The 16,918-nt window shown below is 35.1% G+C and overlaps 1 protein-coding gene across 1 annotated transcript in view; it reads right to left on the bottom strand.

The window, feature by feature from the left end:
• Positions 1-16,918, bottom strand: part of LOC150084465 (cell adhesion molecule Dscam1-like) — a 421,339-nt gene that overhangs the window by 295,037 nt on the left and 109,384 nt on the right. Inside the window, exon 3 of the mRNA XM_090376247.1 lies at positions 12,675-12,836. Coding sequence (XP_090232373.1) covers positions 12,675-12,836 — 162 coding nt within the window. The remainder of the gene's footprint in view (positions 1-12,674; positions 12,837-16,918) is intronic.

The following is a 16,918-nucleotide window of genomic DNA, read 5'->3' on the forward strand; positions in this document are numbered from 1 at the left end:
AAAAGAATTGGGATAGTGTGCATCGAAACGTAATACGCTCACATTAATATGCAATCTATGAAATGTAGAGGTCCCTATTGTTTTTAATTTGTACTTAAACTAAACTGTTCGCCAAATTAACGTTAGACAGGTGAAACTGTTGAAACAAACGCTACCAAGATTATTACATGGTCACTCGAAGATATGCATTTACTAAATAAACCTGTATCAGTACGATTCCTGAAGCATTATGTCAAAACTGAAACTCGTCCCAGAATGTGGATGGAGGCCAGAGTCTCCGGTATCACAACTATCTCAAATTATTTTCTATTAGGACACCGCTATGGCACTTAACATGAAATTGTGCAAAATAAAGCCATTTTAATTAGAAAAATCTACAAAGTAAATTGGACCGATTATTTTCATGAGAACATGTTAATATGTCAACCAGATCTTTATATGAATGTTAGCAACTTTCAAACATTACTTTCACCAGGGAATATTGAACTAACACTTTGAAAGTAACTATAAAACGCTGTACGTTAAATTTTTTTAATGATGAAAATTGATATCAATAAAATGAAAGGGAGAAAATTTATTAGAAAACTTATGAATAAAAACACGCAGCATTAACTCCTTTCGACCTCTGAGAAGGCATCCATGATACCTTGACTAATAGCCTTTCGGTGACAAATGACCATTTCAAATGGGTATATACAAGCAGTCATATTCAGCGGGGGCAGTTTTCGAAATATGGGTTCTAAATTAACATAAGAATACCGGGATAAGCCAAGATAAAAGCGAAGTTATCATAATGCAAGCAGAGAAGAAAGCACAGGTGGGGATGAGGAAGATTAATGTTCAAAACCAAATTTAAGATATCGCACACAGAAAGATTATTTGCATTAACGAAATTGTCGAATTTTGCTTTTTTAATGCCTCTAATTTTCACAGCTGAAAATATGGGATATGCCAAATATCCTTTGGTATATGCCAAATATCCAAATCTGAAATTAAAAACTTGACTAACTATTCAGTAAAATTGTCAGTAAAACTGACAAATGCTGCCTCACTCAGTATAACAGCCGAAAGTTAAAATTGCGCATGCTCATTTAATGAGTCGCCTTTCGAACACAAATTTTTTCGCGTTCGGTTCCAGTGAAAAGCCTTCGTGGGTAGCACGGTTGGTATACTCACCGTCCTCCTCACACCCGGTGGAAAAGACCCGAGTTCGAATCCCATAATTTACGCGAGTAATTTTTATGGGCTTTTCCACAAGGTAGCTGAGTTAGTCCATCTCAGGCTAGGGTAGAATGCTTTTCTTTTTTTTAACTCGGTTTTCCTTCCAACAAACTGATCACAGAACACATGCAATTTACAGACATATTGCGCCCCACAACCTGGAAAAACAGTAAAGTTAATTGATAATTAAGTAATAAAGGGCAACCTTGAGAGAAATGCAGTTATATGGCTGGATGTTTTTTTTTTTTGGGTGCATATCTTGTCTGGCCAATTTAATTAGCTATTATGAAGAAATAACAAAGTTTGGTTTTGTTATTTTGTTTTTTTAGGAGCATTAGCAATTAAGGCCATATTGCTCCGGTATATGTGGTGGTCATTCCCTGACCTTTCCGCATCCTCCGTATTTGGTGGTGACGGGCTCGAACCCCGGTCTAATCAAGAAACGTGTGCTACGCACTGTTGCTGCTGCTCCTTCCCACCTGGGTACGGAGGCGCCAAATAACAAAGTAAATGGGTGCAAAAATAAATTTTTACATATCTACTTAGATTTAAGTGAAGCTTTTGATACTATTGCATACAAAAGGCTGCTGTATAAATTGCAGCAATGTGGTATTAAGGTTAAGTTACTGCTCTGAACAAAGGGATGGTAGGGTGGCAGAAGACAGAGGGTGGTTATTAATGAGCGCTGCTCTTCTTCAACTAACGTTATCATTGGGGTATTTGTGAAATGAACGAGGAAGTGCTCAGCCAACGACAAAACTGACTTGATAGTACCTTACTTTTCTTCTAACTAGTGTATTGATGATCTTGGTAAACCACCTCCTACCATTCCTAATACACTCTATTCAATGCTTCCTCTTGTCTTCTGTCAAAAGAATGTCAGAAGGATTTCGAAAACCTTCGAGAGAATCTGCAGGTTCTGATGGTATTTCGCCATTTGTTCTCAAAACCTGTGCTACTGAGCGTAATACAGTTCTCTGTCGCCATTTTTCACTTTCTTATTCCACGCATCGGAGATAAAATATGGCCGCCGAACATTGATCTCCGATGCGTGGACCTTTACGCGCATGCGCGAAGACAAATAATCTCTATTTAAGTATCAGGTTTAACCCGATTCGGTAATTTTCATTCCTGTGATCACGACATACGGTCGAAAAGCGTTGTCAGCTTCAGGAAGGAAAATCGTTTTGAATATTTTCGTTAGATTCTTTTAATTGCGTTAATTCGATTTTTAATTGTTTTGAATTGTGTTAAATTGATTAATTATTTATATTTTACTCTAATGTACCGTAAGGTGTCGATTTTTTCGTTTTAATTTCTGGAGGGTATCATACGGAAGTGTTCTACGCACTATATTGAGGTATACTTCTCATTATTTTACTAATGCTATTCTTTCTAAATGAATGGAGAACTCAATTAACCACCAACTCAAACTATCTAGAAACCTTCCATCTTATCAAGGATCGCCAGAATGATTCCGTCAGTCAGTGTTGATCCACTGGTGATGTTACCCATCACCAGTTACATCACAGCTTATGTTACCCATCTATGGACAAATTCAATGGAAACGTTTGGTGAAACTTAAGCAGTTGCTCTTGACATTTTAAAGGCTTTTGATCGTGTTTGGCATAAGGTTCTTCTAAATAAGCTTCCATCTTAAAGTTTGCAAACTGTTTTTTTGTAATCGGGTATCCAGCTTTCTCTCTCACCGCTCATTGAGGGTCATGGTAGATGGCACTCTACCCTCTAACTTCTCCACTAATTCTGGTGTCCCCAAGGTTAAGTTCTTCTCCCACTCTTTTCCTCTAGTATATTAGCGACATTCTTCCATCGACCGTAAATCCTATGTATAGTTTTGCTAATGATAGCACATTGCATTCCACCTTCCAGTTTGAGAAAAACCTTGTCCTGCACAAACAGCTTCAACTTAATGAATATACCACTACCAATTCCTTAAATGCTGATCTCCAGATAATTCTTCAGTGGGGCAAAGACAATTTAGTAGATTTAAATCCTTCTAAAACTTAGTCCTGTCTTATATCTCACAAAAGAAAAAAAGATTCATCTGCTCATCTTCGATGACACTCTGATTTCTGGCCAAGATCATATATCTCTATTGGGTTCTAATCTCTCTTGGCATAAGCACATTACAAATACTGCTTCATCGGCATCTAAAAGTTGGGTTCTCTCTTTCGCTCTCGGCGTTAGTTTTCTTCCAAACAGCTGTTCACTCTCTGCAAATCCGCCCTACCATGGAATATTCTTTCTACATCTGGGGCGGTACCCACAGAACCTGTCTCACGGGCTTCTATATTCTGTTCAAAAGAGGGCAGTTAGGATAATTAATGACACATCTCTAACAGAGTCCTCTCCGCACTCAGTATCCTAGACGTTCTATTTCTGCCGCATGCCTTTCCTATAAATACTTCCATGGGCACTGTTCTTCTGTGATGGATCCCAGGAAACGAATGCGCAGACTATGCCGCGAAACATCCATCTAACCCAGCATCTTCAGATTTTTGTGTTCCATATGTTGATTGCAGACCTATGATAAACTCTATGATACGAAGGAACAATGGACACTTCTATGGCAAGCTCAAACGGATAATAAGTTATTGCAAATAAAACCAGAACCACAATTATGGACCTCTAGTTTCCGTACTAACAGAAAGGAAGAAATAATCTTAGCCAGAGCACGAATCGGTCACAGCCAGTTTACTCACCTATTTATCCTCACAGGAAATGATCAGCCACAGTGTTTTTAATGCAACCATCAGCTCACAATGAAGCACATTCTTGTTGAATGCACTCTGTACAAACATTCTCGGCAGTGCTTATTCAGCTTCCTTCCAAATCTAAAAGAACTTTTAAAACTCTCTCATATCATAGGCAACGATGCTAATCCCTTAGAGGTATTCTGCTTTCTTAAACGAATAAAATTATATTATCGTCTTTGACTGTTTCCATAATAGTCACCAATGATAACTTTCATATCACTGATTAGCGCAAATGGTCTAAGCAGCCCTTGCGCCAAAATGAACAACAACTGTTCTTCTGAACTGGCTTCTATAATTCCCGCTCCCTCTTCCAAAGCAGATCTAAGACGTGTCACATCCAGTCAACATCCTTTTATTGTCCAACTTCAAAGTCACAGACCCAAATTTTCTTCTTCCTGATTTATTCCTTCAACTTCCCTTCATACCTATTTCCTGAAATTTACAATCTACAGAAATTCAAGTCTAATGGCAACAAGTATCTTCTTTCATCTTCTCAACCTTCAACTGTTGTGCAGTATTAATTACTATAGGTTCTAATATCTCTCGTGCTTGGGTTTTCATAAAAAAAATAAATATGTACTGTGTCTAAAACAGTTGCAGAATATGAAAAAAACAAACTCGTTACTTAAACCTCGTGAGTGGCATAGAGGTTATACCAGTCTTCCCATATCAGGTGTGCAAAAAATTGACTCTGAAGCTTGGCAAGAGTAATTAATGGACTTTTTTCACAACACGGCTAGGTTAATCTGTCTCAGGTGAGGGCTGTATGGATTTTTCTCCCTTAAATTCGGGTTTCTCGTCTAGCAAACTTACCGAAGAATACTCAATTACAGATACAAAATACTGACGCCTGGTACCCTTTTTTGGTTTTGGTGCTTAACACATTAATAACAAAAACCTAACTTATTCAGTCAAAACATTAAAATTATGATATAAAATCACAAGCCTAGATATACCAGGCAACTGCAACAAGAGGTTTTTCACACAAAACTGCAAGCCAACTCAAATTTGACAGGTAAATAAATAAACAGTTAAATCTTAAATTGCCTACAAATGAATAATAACACAGGAGCCGACAAGACAAAAATATGTCGCATCTTACATTAACTTGGCATCATCTTCGAAACAAAAGTTTCATGCCACACAACAATACAATCAACACACCAGATATCAGTCAAATGTTCCTATGCTCCTGCTATGCATAATTTATGTAGTTATCTTCTTTTAAGAAGACATATCGCAAGAATAAATGGACAGGCTCAGCGCTTATAAAGTATAACTTCAAGATTGACTGTTTTAAGTACCTAAGCAGCAAAGCATATTGAAAACAAATCATTGGCATGCTTATAAACAGAATTTCCGAGGTGCTCATAAACAGCATAAAGCACATCATCAACAGAAAGAAATGAAAAACTTAGAACTTGCACTAGTAAATAATCTACCCCATCAGCCAGTATCCAATATATCAAAGTTACCTTAAATAACCATTTCGTTGATAGTAACTTATTGCTCGTAGCCTTCAGGGTCTTTAAGGGCTTGTCCGCACTTTTCAGTGACAAAATGATTATTTATTTATTACGAAAATGTTCTCTTCATTTTTGAAATTTCAGCATATTGCTAATCATATACGGATTGTGATTCAAATAAGAAACGTGCGTGGGAGACAAGGAAGACAGGTTACTCTGACAGGAAAGCTTATCTTTTATAACAGTAGAAACAGTTACAAGTAAATCGTCTGTTTGTGCCATTGTAGAGAATGCTGGTGATTGAGCTGTCCAAATTCTATTTTTTGATAACTCAGATTAATTGCTTTTGTGCCGTATGTAAAATGATTTAATCGTGCTTCGCAGAAAAAAATCGATTAGTTGTACATGAATAAACTGCTTTCTGTATTGTTCCATCAACATAACCCGTGGAATGTAAGTCATTAAATATGCTTTCTGTCCTAACAGGTGTTCATGATAACTGCCTGTCTTGTTACAACATGAAAAATGTTGTAACTGTGTTGCACTCGGCACTAATTTCTCACTCACACAGGGAACAAAAAACAGCGAAACGAAAAGATTCTCAAAATGTCAGAGTAACAAACTGATTGCAGATGAGAAGGAAAGCTCCAAGTGATAATTCGAACACTATGTGGCAACAGAAGAAAAATGGACATGAATATCTTGAGATTTCAAATAGCTTGACGAAAGGCACGGGCCTCCTTTGAAAGAGAAGCGTGATCTCTCTTAGCAACTGTGTAATTTTCAAAAATGATTTTGGAATATTACACAGTTGGAAAACTGAAATATAAAAAGGAAAATAAAAATGAGAGATTGGAGAGAGATTTCATTATAGGAGCTTTTGTTGAAGCATTTAATTACATAAGTAAGGTATACCAAATAACACCCACTTAAAGTTTATCAGTTTGTACAATAATTCCCCTTGAAAGTTACAAGGAAGTTTGGTTGCGTCGAATATGTTAACTTAAAGAAAACCATTAGGTTAATTCGCAATTATTAAATTGTAATTTATACTTTTATTAAATCAGTGAAATGGGCTTTAATAGGAGCATGGAGTTCCAAATAAGAGTAACTTTAGAAACGTTCTAAAGTTACCGTACCATCATCTGGAATATAGCAGTATGGCAGATCTTACAAGTTAATAATGAACGTTTCACGAGTTGCAATCCGTTCAAAAAAAGAATTCAATACAAAGTGTAGGGATTCTTTATCTGATTCGCTGAATACTGGTGATTTAAAGATCTGTTATGCACAGATCTGTAAATGTATCTCTTAATTTTTATAGCCCTCAGATGTAAATGTAGACTGTAAACATTTGTAAGTCCAGTGTGTTAAACCATAGGAAACAGTAGACCTCAGAAAAGGATCCTTCATTTGTTTTGTGAAGTTAAATTTTGTAGTTTTGTAAGATTTCTCTGGATGCTGTTATAGATGTCTAGATATTAAAAATTCGGAAAACCGCATTTTTAATATCTGTATACCTTTCTTTGTACCTCAGAGAGAAAGTACGAGGCGAAATTTTCAACAAAATAAACACTGTAAATTTAAAAATTTCTCAGAAGTGATGTGGTACATCCATACTTGTGCCCTAGTAACGAATTTGTGTATGGTATAAAAAAGTGCGCACAAGGAGTTACGGTGGGCTCCTTTCTTTTTTCCTGGAACATATAGCAGATCGCAATGTAGAAATCTTCTACATGCTGCTGCAGAATAGAAATCGGAAGCAGTGCTCTTGAGCCTCATGATAGCTGTCATTTTATAATACTCTGTGTGTATATATCATATTTATTAAGTAATTTTATGATTTATAATAATAAACTATATACAGAAACAGTACCCATGGAAATATCCATAGAAAGGAATGCAGCAGAAAACTTTGTAAGACACAGTTCATTAATTAATCTGAGTGCCGTCCTTAGAATAGAGTCAAGATTCCTGAGAGAAGTTTTGGGGCATCACTCCAGTATAGAAACAGTATTCCATGGTAGAAGCAGATTCGTAGAGTGTAGGTAGCTGTTTAGAAACAAGTGAAACTATGACTGAAAAAGAAACTCCGTTTTTATGCAGAGGAAGCAATATTTGTGATTTCCTAGTTATACCAAGAGAGATTAGAATTCTAGGATAATTCGTGACAGCGATATGACCCTTCTAGAAATCTGAGTGTCATCTAAGGTGACGACAGGGGCAGTGGAGACGTTTCCCCTTGCATACTCGAGTGCGTGTTTTCGGAAAACTGAAGTTAACTAAGGTTTCTTTGCCCCATTGGAGAATTCTGGAGATCAGCGTGAATTGGTGGTGGTTATTCGAGAGGTTGAGGCGGCTGCATGTGCAGGATAAGGATCTCTGAAACTGGAAGGTGGAATGCAATGTGGTATCATCAAGAAAACTATGGATTGCGTTTCCAGTCATTGGAAGAAGTTCATTAATATACAAGAGGAACAGAGTAGGAAAAAGAAATAAATCTTGTGGAACACCAGCATTAGTGCGTAAAGTTGTCGAAGACCGAGATTCATCTGTCATCAGTCGAAGCGAACGATCAGGGAGAAAACTGGATATCCAATTGGGAAAATAAAATCGGCGACGCATAAGATGAAAGCTTGTTTAGAAAACCTTTACGCCAAATTCTATTATCAATAGACTCAAACATGTCAAGAGCAACTGCTTGGGTTACACCAAATATTCAAATCTCTAATGCATTAATTTTTGAAAACGGTAGGATTGGGTTTCATTGTAGTTATCTTCCTAATTTGACGTGCTAAATTAATATTTTTATCTTATTTTAGGCATTGTTAATATTAGGATTTATTTAATTAGTAGCTATTTGTAACTTTTACATGAATAGTTATTTTTTCGTTTCTTTTCTCACAAGGCTGAATCAAATCCGCTAAATGTGTTCAACCTTTTCAAAGAGGGCAATGTCATTTAGATTGCCCACTCTTAAAAGAAAAGAGGGAAAACACATTGGTAACTTGCTTAATACAATTAACTGTATTAAGCAGGTTACTAATCAGATCAGCCAGAAGATTACATTAAATGAATTCTGTGCATTGGAAGGCTGCAGAAGTTTTTTTCACTGTTATTTTAATGAACAATTTGAAAATAGCTTTAATGTCGATTTAGTGAGACTTAATGACCACTTTACTACGCAGACTGGTAGAATTGTGTGTGTATCTTACTATAATTTTTAGTTTATAAGGTTGTAGTTACTTTTTAACATAGGTTTTAATGTTTTTATCGATATTACACAGAATATTTAGGAACTGTTGCAGAACAATTTCTACAACTTTTATAGGTGCCTGCTACGCCACAGTATCCTAGTGATGAATGAAAAACTTTATCTTAGGAAGAAAGGTTTATGTTAGTTGCTTATCAGGAGACTAATCCAGCTAAGCTATGGAGCAATAATTCAATACATTTCGAAAAACCATTAAATATATACAGAAACCATAAAAATTCTTTCTCCATCGAAATACAGTACACACGCCATTCAGAGTAGCATTTTATAACGTCCAAAAATATGTACCTTCATAAAGGCATTCAGGAACATTGGAATGGATATGTAGCGCAACAACCGTGATAAAAATTTGTTTAACGTACCTTTTTATATAGGAGAAATATTTATTAAAAACTTCATATATTTTTTGTTGTTACGTTGTATAAGTTGTAGTTAGCTGCTGCTCCAATCTTTAAGATTGAAACAGCAGTTAATAAAAGTGCAGCATTAAATTATATGTAAAGAATATGATATTCATAGCAATACATGAGAATTTCCTGTTCTAATATAGTGACATCACAAAAACAAAGTACTGGATTTTTACAACAAACTGTATAATTTCTAGTGACCCATTTGTTATTCGAAAGTGAAATTCTTATCGATAGATAGCTGACTAGCGACAATAATAAATACCCAAGTTTCAAGAAATTCCCAAATCAATTTTCTTTCTGCTTGTGAAAGAGGTCATTTCGAAGTGCAATATCTATTCTTCCAGCACCATGTAGCTCGCCAGTAACACAGAAGATAATGGTACCCTTGCGTGAGAAGATTGCGATACCTCATGTATATTTGTATAATTCGGCAATAAGGGAAACATGCGACTACATTAAGTGCGCTTTCCAAACAGTAAACTCTACCACTGAAGTACGGTTGTTTAATCCAGAATATACAGGATTTTCGAATTTTACAGAACATACGCATCCAATCTACTGTGATGCGGTGATTTATTTATATCTACTCTACAACCAAAGGAATACAGATGGGTTTCTACAACGAAACTATTCCTTAAAACAATCCTAAACAACTTCAAACAATTTATGTAGTATGCAGTTTTCGCTTTTATGCAAATGAAAAACATGCTATCTGGAATAAAAAGAGACTATCAATCATAGATGAACTACCCGATATTTGCAGTTCACATTTTAACTACATGAATTTTATGTTCCTAGGAACTCCTCACGGAATTGTACAACTGAATGGATTGCAAATGTTCTGCTCTAGTATTATCGTATACACAACATTTTAATATTCTTTAAGTATTTATTTACTTTCATTTTTAAGCATTATTCTATGCATTACTCTACTTAATAAAAGTCCCAAAATTTCAAGGAGAGGCATAGAGAGTATGATATATCACGCTATATTGATTTTTTTTTAAAAAAGAATTCCTGTAGACTCCTTAAATCTGAATGCGTAGATGTTCTCCAGGAAAGCTAACTTCCACTGATAGCTGTAATGTGAAAATCTAATTGTAGCAACAGCGATTATTATACTTTTTTTTATAGATACCGATAAAATCAAATCTATTGCATTCTTTTAGTAAACATACTGACATCAATAAGGCTTTCTTATTCTTATGCAAACTTTTATTTGAAAAACTGTCAACAGTAGTACTCTACATCGTAGAGTCTACAATCCAAAAATACATAGCAGTAAGAAACGTAATTAATGTTCTGTAAAATACACATTTAGTAATCTATAAACGTGTTTACAATCAAGATACTTAGTTATAACCATATAATCAAACCGCATTATAGCATTAGCAGCAAAGTATATCTGAGATCATTGGGGCAAGTGTTCGATAAAGTTTTTAATATTGCTGATAAATAACTTTATACAGTTTAATTAAACAGAAAATTATTAACAAAATTGTCTTATTTATATTTTTAAATATAGGGCTGAAAGCAAAAAATAATTCCTTCTGATAGCAGAATATTTTTGGCAGAGTAGTATATAATTTAAAGTGCTTCATGATACTGTAAAATATTGTTAAAAACAGTAAAACTCGAATTGTTGGTGATCTATGAGAAAAACAAAATAAGCTTTATATAACTTTTGATCTCTTCACGCTCCAATGAGATAATTAAAATTAAGAGCAACAGCTACGACAGTACTTCGTTAGAAGTATATAGATCTGTAGGAAAAACTTTGTGCATCCCTCCAAAAGAGAAAAATCAGGAGAGGCTCATCTAAGAATCAGGCAGACTTTATTAATTTGACTTGGATAGAATACAACACAAAGCGAAGCTAATTTAATCTTATCCTGTGTAAGGTCTCATAAATTCCTAAATAATATTGAGTTGCTTTCTTTACTATTTCCATGAAACAGAAAGCACATGTCTCGTAACGTCTGAAGCAGAGAGTAATTTCCTGTTAATGAAAGGGATTTTAATGTGTAGCATATTTTTTTTTTCTCTCTCTGCTCACAGGGAGATAAACATTTTGTACAGTAACGCAGTCGAAAAGACGGAACTATGGTTTGCTGTCAAACAGCATAATATCTGCAATGTCAAAAACGTCTACCACTCATGGGTTGTATTAGGCCGCAAAGAAATGATAAAATTCACGCCTTGCGATAGAATGTAAAGACAGTACATTCTATCGCAATGTAAAGACAGAGGCGAGTAATTGGGAAGATTATAATAATTCTTAACTGACTGAGTTTCCCTTAAGGTGAAGGTAGTAGGAAGATAGGTAGTAGTGAGATTCGTTCTGTTGTTTGTGGCCCTTAATTTTGCTTTTGATTATTTAAATTTACTCTGCCATTTCTCTGAAACTTTCATATTGTTGACTGTGCCGGTTTAAAATTTCAACGGGTCCCTGAAACTCTGCCTCGCCGGATTTAAACGAATTATACTTAAATGTTCTTCCGAAGAAAGGCGACTACTGTTAACTGCGAACTTCTTGCTAGTCTCCTTTCTCCGTCTGGGGTAATTGTGCCCGATGGATCCCAGAGAACCTATCTAGTTAGCTCTAAAACTTTTCCTCTTCAAGTACGCCTTCACCTCTTCGACCAAAACAGCTGTTGTCGTGGGTCCACAATATGGATGTTGACTTCAGTAGGTTTGGTCAGGATTGAGTACCTAGACGAAGAATATCCCGTGATCGCCGGCTGAGGGCAAGATGTTCATCACTTATATCCTCAGTTAATTTGTTGCAAGGTTCGTGCACCAAACGTTTCTGAATGCAGTTTGGTCGAATAACTGCCTAGCACTGCTCCTTGTATCCGAGTTTTACTGAACAGGTCCTCTAGGCTCCGTAAATTCAGGCCGATGCGCATGATAAAGACTCATATCTGAATCCGTCAGATTTTACAGTTGCCATCTAACCTTTCTTTCTTTCATATATTACTTTACCGTATTCTCTAGTTTTAATTTATTTCGTTTTTTTTTTTTTTTTTTTTTTAAGTTAAAGGGGACATTCCATATTGAAATGCTAGTCTCTGAACAAAGTTCAGTGATGGGCTATTGCAACGTGCATATTGCTACGCCTATAACATTTATCCAACTACGCTGCCATAAGGATGTCCCCACCCTCTCTCTCTCATAAGTTTGACTGACCAAACCTGTTTGTTTCCTCCTTATATGGGGTGATTATAGGGATATTGACTATACTTCTTGAATTTCCCCCCCACCACCATCTTTCATCACATTCGCTCTAGTTCGATAGCTGTATCTTCGCATTCATACTTGATAAAACGCAATCAGTTGCTTAACGAGTCAAAGTTGGCTGTCAGTCTCACTTTCCCTTCGTCATTTGTCCAACATTAATTTGATAATGAAATAAAAGTGTCACTAAAATTCATATTTGTATGTTAAGACAATTATATGTAAGTAAATTTAGATCAACTACCTTCCTTAATAAAAAATAAAAGATTGCACATTTTTAAAGAATTACCACTTATTGTTCCTGGAGTAATAACAAAACCATCACTTCTTTCCCACGATGTTACTTTCACATATTCACTAACGTAACTTGGGATCTGGCAGTGCAGAACAGCAATATTTCCCCTTAAAACAAACTCGTCGAGTACTCTGATATCATAATGTTGCAAGACAACTAAAATAAAGAGAAGTAATATCATTATAAAATTTCGCAGAAATGATGTTATCAATAAAATGCTAATGATTATTGGGCCATTGCTTTATATAAAATGTGTAAATAATTTCAACATTAAATAATTAAGTCATTAATGAATAAATGATTGCATTTTATTTCATTATTTCTGTTGATATTTCTATCTAAACTCCAAAATATTGCTCCATTTCAAATTCGCTCACTTGTAATTTTACAACAAGTGAATACATCTTATACTCAATCATAAAAAAACGAAAACTTTCGAAGCAAAATTAACGGACTAAACTAAAAGTGAAACTTGCGTTGGATTCAGAATGTAAACACAGGGCAATTGGTAGTGCTCTCATGTTTGTTGTTTTTATCTCATTTCAAGATACGAGGAGTGTCTGAAAAGTTCGTGGCTTGAGTATGAAGAGTGCATTTCAGAACTCTGGTAATATGTTACTTTTCAACATAGTCCCCTTTGGAGTCAAACCACTTTTTGCCACCGATGCTGAAATGCGTTGATTCCAGCTGCGAAGAAAATTTTCTCTTGGGCCTTCAAGAATGCATTTTTGAAATGATAATGCTAGATTTGGAGAATATGGGGATGGTACAAGATTTCGAACATTCATACAGTGCCGCTGTGGCAATGGTAGACTTGTGAACAGTTGCGATGTCCTGGTGGAACAATACTGCTTTTCTCAGTATTTTCTCGGCGTTTGTCTTTGATGTTTTCACGCAAACGCTATATATATATATAATGCTATCGCTTTGCAAAAAGAACGAATCAAATTGGCTTTCTTTGAAGGGAGAGAACTGTTTACCTGTTTGGACTGCTCGTTTGTCTCTGGCTGAAACTGATGTTCCCGCGTCTCATACATGGTCTCAAACCTTGCTGGACCTGTTTGAAACTATGCAAATGTTCACTTGACTTCACAACTCTTGTGCGTTTTTAATCTTGTTAATAACTTTGGAACCCATCATGCTGAAATCTTTTTAATTGCGAGAACCTTTGTTATTAATTAAGTGGTACACAAGTCCAGATGAGATGCTGGCAATGTACCGAACTGTCACTAATCGATCACTCATCACCAGATCATGCACACTGTCAACAACTTTTGGAGTGGCGGATGTCGAAGGTGTTCCACGGCATTGGTCATCATCTCTAGGCCCTCCCTCGTTTAAATTCTGCCATCCACTTTTTAATTGCGGAATACGAAGGGGCATTCTCGCCCAATGGAACTATATTCTCATTAATTACTTTTGGCTTTAGTCCGTGTTTTTTTTTTTTTTTTTTTTTTTCTTCCCAACATTGGTTGAATTCACGGCGACTGATTTTGCCCATCTTTTCTCATTCACACAATTTTGTTGAATCCAGGACAGGTAATTAAAAGAAGACTTTACTGAAAAGACTTTACTTAAATACATATTTAAATTAAAATATGAAGGCTGAATAACTGGATAATAAAATTACTTGCCTCTAATATTTTAGTACGCAGTGCATTTTATTTTCAAGCTGTTTCTAATGGCTAATTTGTCTACGGGCTAACGCACGAAACTTGGTGGGTTACTGTTTGAAGTGTTATGCTTGGTTTGGTTATTTGGTTTTTTTTTTAGGAGCATTAGCAACTAAGGCCATATTGCTCGGTGAATATGCGGTGGTCATTCCTGACCTTCCACATTCTCCGTATTTGGTGGTGACGGGCTCGAACCCCGGTCTAATCAAGAAGCGTGTGCTGCTCCTTCCCACCTGGCTACGGAGGCGCCAAAAAGTGTTATGCACTAATTACAGAAATTAGTATCAGTCCTATACGAGGAATGATATAAAGTTACTCTTATTATGGAGTCCTAGGAAACTCGTTGTTTAAATTTGGATTGTGAACAAAGTTGTGTACATCCTAATAATCAATAAAACATTTTACCAAACTTAAATCATCACGGTTCCCCCCTCCTTGAGTTATTGAACGTGCACTTCTACAGAGAAAATACGAGCTGCGAGTTCTGGCGCCGTTAAAGTAACAATTCGAAATTTGAATTTATTCATTTATTATTATCATTTATATTGATAGCAAAGGCATTTTAAAGAAAGAAATACTGATTTCCAAATAATAAAACAAGTATTTTTTTTACAAGTATAAGAAATTCGCAAGATTAGATTATCTGACTCGTTAACACATTTTCCTTTTTGCATAAAAATACGTAGGCAATTTAATACCCTTCTCAAATGCTTTGGTACGAATTTTTGCTATAACATTAATTATAAACTGAAAGATTGCTATTTATAACAGCGGAAACTATATTTTTCATTTAATACAAAATGTATGCAGTAAGGTCACATCTGACCTCTGCTATTAAATTACCTCTGGTACAGAAAAGAATTGCGCACTCCGACTTGCGCCAAGTAATAAATATTTATCAGAATATATTTATGATTTTTTTCTGTGATTTTCTTTTTTATAATTTGGGTTTATGAGAGAAACTGACAGCGAAACTAACTTTCGCATTTTCCTTTAACAGACGTGAAGCCTTTAATTTGTTATCGTAAACATTTAGCTCGAGCAACACGACCTCTCTGGTCCGGAAGAATGAGTGAAAGAAAGACGCTTCGATTTCCGTTTCTTAGTAGGAAGCAATTTTCTTACCTCCAGTGTATAAGTCGTTCCAACTCATTTTTATTTTCGCTCAGAGTTTTCAAGCGAAAAGAAGATCCTGTAAATCCATTCAGATTAAAGAAGAGACCATCTAAAGAAAGGGTAAGTTTGCAAGAGCTTTTTTGGCCATCAGCGTATCAGCATTTCAAATGAGAAAACTTTTGATAGTTCTTTTAAATGCAATATTCGTTATTAAATCGAGACCACACCGTTTTAAACAAAAAGGAATAAATAATAAATTTGACTACATTGTTCCAAAAAATGTTCATTTTTATGAGCAGTTAAAAATACACCCTTAAAACATAACTGAAGGCTGAATAACTGCATAATAAAATTACTTGACTCTGATCTTTCAGTATGCAGTCCAGATTATTTGCAAGCTATCTCTAACGGCTAATTTGTAAATATTTATTCTTAATTATGCTAAACAAATTGTATAAAATAACCATATTCAGAAATTGTGATTATTTAGAAGTAAAACTCATTAAAATACATGATACTAGAACACTTTCAATACTTTAATAACATTTTATCATATTGCTTTTCATTTCTTTTTATTCGCTATATAAAATAACATTCATTTTTACACGCAGCCATCTAATTTAAAAACAAAACATTATTAGCAACTATTTAACATTTCGTATTACATTTTTTTTAATTCATTATGCAAATCCCCAACGGCGATCATTTCTCTTTCTGTGGAACACAATAAAAGTTACTTAAAAGCAATTAAGAGGGGAAATAATGCGTGAGAAATAATTCCATAACTGGTTTTGTCATTTGCTCTCTGTAGAGCAATACAGTCACTGATTCGTTATTGCCAAAACTGAAAATAAAGACATTTAACTAGAGAGAGTTTATTATTTATTAAAAAAATCCAATCACTACAAGATTTTCTTTTCATTTACATTTTATTTTCACTAAAATTATCCAATTTACAATTCATCAAAAAATATTAATCAACTCGAGATTCAATGGTGAACGGCAAGAATTCAGAGCAGAAATCCTCTAAAAAACAAATGAAACGCATTAAAATACAGAGGAAATTTAACATTTGGTCTCGGAATAGTTTTGTTAAAATGGGGTATATCCACTTAAAAAACAATAAAATAATTGATATCTCGCTCTCTTTATGGATGCAAAGTTTAGTTTGGTGAAAATAACCAGGCAAATTGTATCAAGCGCATTATCTTAAGTACAGTGCAGTATTACTATATTTATCAAGCCAAATCATTCTGAAAACGCAAAACCAACTGAAATTGTCATTTAATTAAAATATGTGTGCCTTCTGAACTGTATAAATTTGGCATTCGAAACTGTACGGTACAGCACTCTGTTCATCAGTACTCAACTTGCGCCTCTTCTTATCCTGAGTGGTTAACCTACATTGAGTGGCACTTTATTAGGTACCTTTACCTTTGAGGTTTCCCA

The sequence above is a fragment of the Mastigoproctus giganteus genome, chromosome 6 (assembly GCF_048544385.1).
Source record: "Mastigoproctus giganteus isolate SK-2022 chromosome 6, ASM4854438v1, whole genome shotgun sequence".
Classification (NCBI taxonomy): domain Eukaryota; kingdom Metazoa; phylum Arthropoda; class Arachnida; order Uropygi; family Thelyphonidae; genus Mastigoproctus; species Mastigoproctus giganteus.